Source organism: Cyprinodon variegatus, unplaced genomic scaffold (assembly GCF_000732505.1).
Source record: "Cyprinodon variegatus isolate N-32 unplaced genomic scaffold, C_variegatus-1.0 Scaffold286, whole genome shotgun sequence".
NCBI lineage: Eukaryota > Metazoa > Chordata > Actinopteri > Cyprinodontiformes > Cyprinodontidae > Cyprinodon > Cyprinodon variegatus.
Window position 1 is genome coordinate 745,409 of NW_015150739.1, and position 9,125 is coordinate 754,533.

A 9,125-nucleotide genomic window follows, 5' to 3' on the forward strand; every position below is an offset into this window, starting at 1 on the left:
GAGTGTAAATAAAAAAAAATCAGGTCTATAAATATTACATTACGATGACTTTAATTTTTTATTTGAGACAACTTAAATAAATAGTTTGCTCCCATATTCAAAAGTTGTTTAAATGAATTTAAAATATTCAGGTTGAACCAAGTATATTATTTACATTCAGTAATAAAACCAATGTATTTATTTTGATTTAGTAAAATCTGAAATAATTGCTTTGGTTCAACCTTCAGAAATTAATTTACTTGAAGTTAAATATTTCAGGTCAAATCAAATGGATTATTTATATTGCATGAAACTACAATATTAGTTGTGATCGATTACCTCAATTTATTTAAAAAGAGCCAATGTTTCATTTTTTTCAGTGCAGTTCTTTGAATGAAACTTGCACTTTGACTTTTAAAGAAGTCTCTAATGTCGCTATTTCTTTTTCAGACATCCTTGCTGTGATTCTAATAACCAAACACATACACACACACATTGCACTGATTCAAAGATTTGTGTAAATTAAACCATCTGATATTACAACCCCTGTAGATTACATGACCCAAGAGAACCAAAAATGTCCAAGATAAATTAGCAGATTCTCTCAACGTGTCTTTGCAGACCGACGTTCTTCTCCAAGACTGTAACTCCTCGACCTGTTTAAGATATTTAAAAAATCCAAAACGTACCAGAAAGTAGAGATAAAGGCTTACGACACAACAATTCTTGTTGTGTCGTAACACAACAAGAATTGTGGTAGCGCGTAGGACTTCAGCAGCGCTGTGACCATCCAATCACAGAGCCGATTCAGTAGCGCATCAGTTGTTTGTAAAGTGAGCCTCTCAGGAGTGACAGCGACGACAGCTAATCACACAAGAAAAGACGAAGGTCTACTCAGGAGCTTGTGGATGTTCTGAACTCAGGGAAGCAGGCTTCAGCTTGTACTGCGGGTTTCCACTTGGTCCTAGTGCTTGGTCCTTGTGTACTTTAGCATAACACTGTTTTTGGACAGTAAAAAGTGCAGGGGACCAAAACAGACTTTTCAAACAGTGCAGGGGGCTTGTCCCTTGTCTTCCCCCCCAAATTACGTCCGTGTTTGTACAGCAGCCTCGCTTCTGTCAGTGTGCCCCAGGGCAGCTGTGGCTCCAGTGTAGCTGCCACCATTGTGTGAATAACTGAATGTAGTCTAGAGCACTTGACAACTCCCTTGACTTTAAAAGATGCAATATAAATTCAGACCTCTTACAATTAAAACAAAGACTAACAGACAGAGGGGCAGAGTCATGAGAATACTTTCATCTTACATTGTAAAATATTGTATTTTTGTAGGCAATAGTAGTGCTTATGGAACAACCATTATAATTCATTTCCAGGCCAAATTTTATTATTCTATTTTAATCTAAAGAAACCACTTCCTATAAGACTAGTACATGATTCAGCATTGTTTCTCATAAAAAGAGAACATTGGCATGTAGGTGGCGCAGGGGTTAGCGTGCACCCATGTACAGAAGTGGCTGACCAGGGTTCAAATCTGGCCTGTGGTCCTTTGCCGCATGTCTCCCCCCTCTTTCATACCCCCTTTACTGTCAGCCTACTGTCAGAAAAATGAGACACTAGTACCGTAAAATCTCAGGGAAAAAAAAGAGAAAATTTTTGGGGGCACGGATGGTGACACTTAGGGTTAGACCCACATATGGAGGCTTTAGTCCAGTTGACACTTGTCCCAGGTTTAAATCCTGAACCAGGGGCCTTTGCTGAATTTCTTCTCCATTCCCTTCATGTCCTCTGTTAAATGAAGGCTTCTAGTGCCACACAATCTTGGTGAATTTTAAAGATAGTTTTTATCCACCAGCAAAATTGTCTTGCCCTAAACATTTACGATTGCAGACAAAATAACCTAAGTTTGTGCTGCTCATCATGGTGACAGAAGCTTTCATCATTCTGTTGACCACAGGTCTGGCATGTCTGGTATTTATTATGAGACATAACAATCTCAAAGTATTTTTGTTGTTGCGAGAAAAAAGAAGCTGAGTCATTAAAACTGCTGCTACAGTTTGTTTTCAGCTTTGCCTTTAGTTCTCGGTTCTGTTCAATGTTAAAAGTCATAAACCCCTCACTTAAAAATTGTCTTCCCTGGATGCTTATTCTTAATTTTTATTGCTAATGAATCACTTTTGAAATAAAGTTTTTAGGTTTTAGTTTTTAATAGAGTGACTAAAAAAAGCAGAACCAAAACAGAAGATTTCGAGTATATTTTAAACACCTAAATAAAAATCTAAAAGTTAATGGTTATATAGTATTATATAACTATAGTAATATTTATAATTATAGTAATATAGTTCGGAAAGGAAGTCAAGAAGTTAGTTCAATAATTTACTTCTGTTTTGCAGTTTTTAAAAGCAGAGCTACATGCAGGCCTCCATGCCACAATTACAGTGAGCAATAGGAGCCTCAAGGAAGTGCACTAATTCAAATCTCCATACATTTTCATTAGGCTGAGGTTTTGTATTAGAAATCCTTTTGCATTAAACTTATGTAATTTTGAAAATTTCAGTTTCATCTACTTGAAGAAAACTTTTTAGTGACATTAAAATTTTTCAGATGCACCTAAAATATATGTCAAAGACTGCGTTTTAGTTTTAATTTTCAGAACTGGATGCAGCTCAGTATGCCATGTATTTACTATAGCATCAGGATTTTCGATCAAGAAACTGATATGTGATTTGAGGTAAAAGCACACACATTGGAATCAGAATTATTAGGTGGAGTAAATTAGATATCAAAATGAATTGGAATCAGAATTATTAAGTTGGAATAAATTAGATATCAACATGATCACACACTAAACATTTAGCGACATTTTGCTGCATATGCAATGACAAACGTGTTCCAAATAAATCACACTTTATGATGGAGCCATGCTGTTTTGTTCCTGTCCTGTTTGTTGGATAATTTCCACATCTACCTTTTAAACTATTTTATTTGAATAAGCTGCTATCTTAACAGTTTATTTAAACCTTGCAGTGAGTTTTTTTATCTGTTGCAATGCATTGTGGGTAACATAGATTGCTGTAACTTGAATAGAAGAGTTATCTTAAGAAACTGTAGAAGTATTTTCAAAAGCATTATGATACTTCAGTGTTTTATACCTCTGCTTCTTCCATGTTGTTATTTTCCCTAGTTTTTCCATTGTAGTTCATTTCTTTGTAGATTAGGGTCTCAGTTATTTCTTGTTTTTTTTTTTTATTATTATTGTTATTGCCAAATTTGGATTTTATTCTGTTCTGGTTCATTGCCCACTTTTCCTCAGCTCTTGTCCTTCATTATTCTGCTAGGGCTGCAGCTAACAATTATTTTGCAAAATTATTAATCTGTTGATTACTTCTTTGATTTAATTGATTAAGATTCGGCTAACCAAAGGCTTCTTAAAGAGGAATTTTTGCACAATAAAACCAGGTGAAACTTAATCTTTTCCACTTGAGGAGTTCTTGAAAGAGAGTATTGAAGGATGAAACATTTTTTTTTACCTTAAATACAAAATGTTTATATATATATATATATATATATATATGTAACATGAAAAACAAGCACAACCTAAAGGTTTAAAAGTTTTTTTTTTTTATAATTAGTGATTTGATAAATTGATTATAGCAGAATCAGCTATAAATTTGACAACATGTCATGTAAAATAAAGAATATGAAGTCCATTTTCTGGCTGCTCTGGTGGAGCTTGTGTGAACCTTATTATCTGAGCTCATCTGTTTTCCGTCATTGCATTTTTGGAGTACATTAGAGAACGTCATCATCTGATTTCTGCCGGGATGTGTGCTGCTTCCCATTCACCCGCGATGATGCAGAAGCAGCTTAACGTTAAACAGTTAACAGTATTTGGTTTGAAAAAACTACAACTGATCATCTCCAGGAAGCTATTTCTTCACTATTCAGTTAAGCATAAAAATTCTTAATTTGTAGATCTTGCTAAATGCGTTGATTGAAAGCTTGATCTTTCTTTATCATTTAAAAAAAATATTAAATTTAGAATTATTGATTTATTAAATTCTAAAACTTTAAGGTTAGTATAAAAACAAGTCTTATCAATACAAGTTAATGGACAGAGGAAACCAAACGCCTTTGACGTTGATAACACTTTAATCTTAGAGTCCACTATAAATGCTTTAATAAACAACATTCATAAAGTACAGAAATAACATTTAAAGCTTTTGTCAGCCAAAATATGGGGAAACAAACGACCCTTCCAGTCAGATTTTTCAAAAAATAAACATAAATATAGACAGTAATTGAAGACCTAAGAAGAAACAGGCAACAATCTTCATCTTACTTTATTTGGGGTTTGCGAATAATTGAGCAATTCCAATTTTTGTGCCTTATGACAAAGCCTGCAGTTGTTTTGTTTTTTTTTTAATACCTCACCAACAGACATCATTCTCTCTCCAATTTGCTCTTACTCAGCTTTAATCTCTTAGCCCATACTTAAAGATAAAAAGGAACTGTCTACATTAAGCTTTTCTCCTTTCACACATTCCTTTGAGTCTGTTATACAATTGATGGTCAATGATTTAATGTAATTTACTGACTCAAGAGTCTATTGGATGGAAATAATACATACCCAGAAATAATATATACCAGCTGTAGCATAGTTAGGTGGGCGTGATAAGGATGACAATATACTGTATATATTTTTTTATCTAAAAAAGAAGGATTAAGAATATACTTACATTATTTAATAAAAAATTTAACTTTATGTTTATAGCATTGAATCCCAATAATTTATCGGACAATCTTATCTGGCCATGCGGCGGGGCAGAGTAACCCGGAGCTGAAATGGTTTATCTCACCTGTTGAAAGTGTTCAATTTAAAACAGAACAATAAAAACAATGATTGGTTGCTTTCTGGAATTTTCAAAGTCAAACATTTCTCCTCATTGCTTTATTCTACTTTATCGGCAAGTAAACATCTGCAGGATCTTTTCCTTGCACAGCTGAATGACAGCCCACAGCAACAATTACCGGTAAGAGCAGTAGCACTGTACTACACTCTGTAGGAATTAACAAATTTACACCTTTTATAATATGCTTTTAAAAACAGTTAAGGGTAAAACTTCCCAAAAGCGTTATTAATTGAAAATGTACATTCGGTTTGTGCATACAATAATGCCCAATACATAAAATAATTAGTACTGTGTTTATTTCAGTGGTGTTTGTAAATGTACATATACATAGAAAAAAAAACTAGCATGTATGGATTTGTTGTACAGTATCATAACTAGATTTTCTGTTTAGAACATTTATGACAAAAAAAAAAAGGAAATAGCATAGATCACAAATCCATCTGCACTTTTTGGCACCCTTGGTAAGAATAAGATAAAGTTTTTAAAAAAATCCTTGTTTCCAATGGTCTATTCTCACAGCCATCTCCAAATATATTACAAATATAATGTGATATTTTTATTTTTAGCACAATCAGAATAGCCTAAATGCTTTAATGTGAGGAGACTATATTAAGGTATACTAGCTAAAAACCCAATGAAAAAAATCCATCAAGTCTACTATTAATTATAGTGGAGGATCTGTGATGTTTTGGAACTATTTTTCCTCTAGAAGTTTTTGGATCATTGTTTGAGTTCCATATTTTTTTTAGAGAGTATGACATTAAATAAAAGTATGACATTAAATAAAACGATCACCAAAACAACACCAAAAAACATAAAAGAACACCAATGTTCTTTTATGGAAGTAGAGGAAGATTAACGTTCTGTGCAAGATACTGCATGTTATAATATGTACTGTATAATCCCAAATTTTGGAATGAGTTCCATGACTGATTGTAAATGCTTAAAAATTGAAACAGCAATCCACCTCCTCTGTCCAGTGATGTTCTTTGAACATCGAAGATGTCCTTAACCCCTTTTTCTAACCATCTGTCCTCTCTGTCCAAAATTGGAGCATTTTGATCTTCAAAGGTGTGTCTTTTGTTCTTGAGATGCAAATGTGCTGCTGAATCTTGTCCAGAGTTACAGACTCTCCTCTTGCTGTACCACGTGTTCATCTAGCTGTTTTGGTTTCTCCAATATAGGAGGCTGTACAGTCCACACTAGATCGCATTAACCATGCTTCTCAGCTTTGGTTTGGGTGTTCTGTCTTAAGGATGAACCAGTCTTTAAGTGTTGCTGGGTTGGAATTTCAGAAGTATGTTTTTTTTTTTTGTTTTTTTTTAGAAAACTTTTCTGTGCTTCTCGGAAGACTGAGAATTTTCACTGACATTATGCTGGGCTTTGATTTAAGGCCTCTTTCACAACTTTACCAGTGGTGGCCATGAGTGTGGCTCTGGTTTTGTTCAAGAAACGTTGTCAGAATCCGTCTAATATTAAACTCCAGAGCTTGTGACCTGTAGCTTAAAGGGGTCCTTTATCCAAATGCCTAAATTGTCTTAATTCTCTAGATCAAGCAGAGTCATGTGGTGTGCCGAATTAAACAAATATGAAGAATGTTAGCTGAACCAAAATGTATATATTCTTGAGGGATTAAATATCTTTAGAGCTTCAGGGATGTTCTCAGTGTTGCTGTTGGTATTCTTGCGTATGTTTGATGTCTGCAGTTGGTGTTGAGAGTATAGGTAAAATCTCAAGCAGCGAGGATCTATTTTCTTTATTCTGCGATTGTGGAATCTTTTGGCACAGTCAACGTTTCTGTATGTTGATTTCCACCTTCTGTTGTTGGAACATTTGGTTCTTGCTGGTTGTCTCCCATTAGTTCAACCAATACTATTGGCGGGTTCAAGCGATTCTCTGGATGACTTTGCTGTGGTGATCGTGAAGATGGCCGAGGGGAGCCCCTAGGAGAATGTCTTGGAGAAGCTCGAGCTAAAAGCCGAAGCTGCTTCTGCTCCTCCTTCTCAATTTTCCTCTTCTCATACTCCTCAGCGCTATTCAGAGGTACCAGCACTTTAGCTGTGTTATTGAACAGGTTATAATCCACCTTGTAGTGCTTGTTAGTGACCCTGATCATCTCCTGAAAAAGGTGACCCCAGAGGATCTCATCTGTTGTGTACGACGTCCGGGTCTGATGCAGCATGCCAGTGGAGTCATCTGTGTAGGTGAACGAAACCAACAACTCAAAGTCTGCCTTTCGTAGGTCTTCCAAACTCATCTTGTACAGTGGACTTCCAGACTCAATCCGGTGGTAAACGGTGGTTGGTGTGATCAAGATTATGTCCTTCTGCTGAAGTGACAGGTCTTCATAGGTCACATCGACTTTTCCAGTTGTGTGCACTGTAGTGCGAAGAATCTGAGCACAGGCGCTTCCCTCCACCATGTGGTGCCTGCGAAAGTCTCCAATCCTCCATGAAAGACACAGAAAACCATCCCGAAGGTTGATGACAGCACGGTTGCTGAACCCAACTGTTTGCGCCCTCTTTCTGGCTGAGGCCATTTTGGCCACTACAATTCCAATGACAAAAGTGTCAATGAAGCAGCTGATGACGTCCTGTATGGTGACAATGATGATGGCGATCATGCAGTTCTCAGACATTCCTCTAAAGCCGTAACCAATGGTTGTCTGGGTTTCCAGAGAAAAGAGGAAACTGGCTGTGAAGCTGCGCACCTCAAATACGCAGGGATCATTGTTGTGGTCTCTGACATCTCCATGAACTAAGGCGATGATAAAGAAGAGGATCCCAAAGAAAAGCCAGGAAAGGATGTAAGACAGTGCAAAGATCAGAAACATCACCCTCCACCTGATCTCAACTAAGGTGGTAAAGATGTCAGTAACAAACAGCATCCATTCTTCTGGGACGTGGCGAAACAGAACACGACAAGTGCCCTCTTTACGTATGTAGCGCGGTGTGTTCGGACGTTGTTCATTTTCAGTCTTCACACTTACTTCTTCAAAAGGGTTCACTGACAGATATTTAGGCATCTTTTAGAGCCTGTGGAGAATACAGAAACATGAGTGAAATTAATTGGCTGAGATGCATCTAATACAATAAAGGCAGATTTATTTATATTGCGCTGTTCATTAACAAGGTAATCAAAAGCACTTCATGGGACACTAAAAGAAAAGGAATAACAAAGAAAAGGCATAGATTGCAGGAGAAGCATTTTTAAATTATTCACCAAAGATACACAGATTTTAAACATTTGTTTCTTCAAAAATTGCAATCCATATAATTAAATAAACATATATATTTGAAGAACCTTTGAATGGATTGTGTGCTATTTTTTTTTCAGTAATTGTGTCTTCATTTGTGTCAGCAACAAAGATGGATGGAAAACACCACATAGCTAACGCTGAACTCATTCCGAACTCCAAAAACAGACAGAGGGAAAGGGTGCTGATGCTGACCTCTTTCACATATTAGATTTTGAAACTATTTTAACTGGGCTCTATGTGAGAAAACGATTCGGAAATTGATTTTACTCAAAACCGAATTAAGAACATTATGACTAGAGCTCAGCAGCTTACCACGTTGTGTCATTGTTAATCTCAACAAATATATACGAGGCTACTTTCTTCCCAAAACTGCTGTCGGACATTGCTTCAGTACATACGCCGTACATAGTAGTGGGGGGGGATTTTAATTGTATTCACGACCCAGACGTTGACCAGTCTCCTCCCAGGTCTACTACAACTTCAAGAAAAAGTCTGAGATTACAAGAGTTCTGCCAAGACTTAGAATTATATGACACCTGGAGAGTCACTAACCCTAGGGAGAGAGATTATACTTTTTTCTCTCATCCCCATCAAACATTCTCTCGGATTGATTTCTTCCTATCTTCAAGAATGGTATTGGATCGAGTTAGAAACTGTTCAATCAGCACATGTACAATCTCCGATCACTCTCCTGTTATTCTATGCATTAGCCCCCCCTATGCTGATCCTGCCTCTCGCCACTGGAGGATGAATCCCTCCTTACTGAGCTACCCATCTTTTGTTGACTACATTACAGATCAGTGGAATTTCTTTATGGATACTAATAAGACCCCAGATGTCAACCCTTCGTTACTCTGGGAGACAGCTAAAGCTTTTATTAGGGGATGTGTCATTTCATATACCACAGCTCAGAAAAAAGCTGCCATCAAAGAACAATTACACTTAGAAAGAATAGTACAACAAACAGAGCTGCAATT

At 36.4% G+C, this 9,125-nt stretch overlaps 1 protein-coding gene across 1 annotated transcript in view; it reads right to left on the reverse strand.

Annotated features, from left to right (window-relative positions):
• Window positions 1–5,442: 5,442 nt before the first annotated feature.
• LOC107090224 (inward rectifier potassium channel 16-like) overlaps window positions 5,443–9,125 on the reverse strand; it is a 15,675-nt gene continuing 11,992 nt past the window's right edge. The window contains exon 2 of the mRNA XM_015383491.1: window positions 5,443–7,924. Coding sequence (XP_015238977.1) covers window positions 6,646–7,914 — 1,269 coding nt within the window. The 5' untranslated portion in view covers window positions 7,915–7,924 and the 3' untranslated portion in view covers window positions 5,443–6,645. The remainder of the gene's footprint in view (window positions 7,925–9,125) is intronic.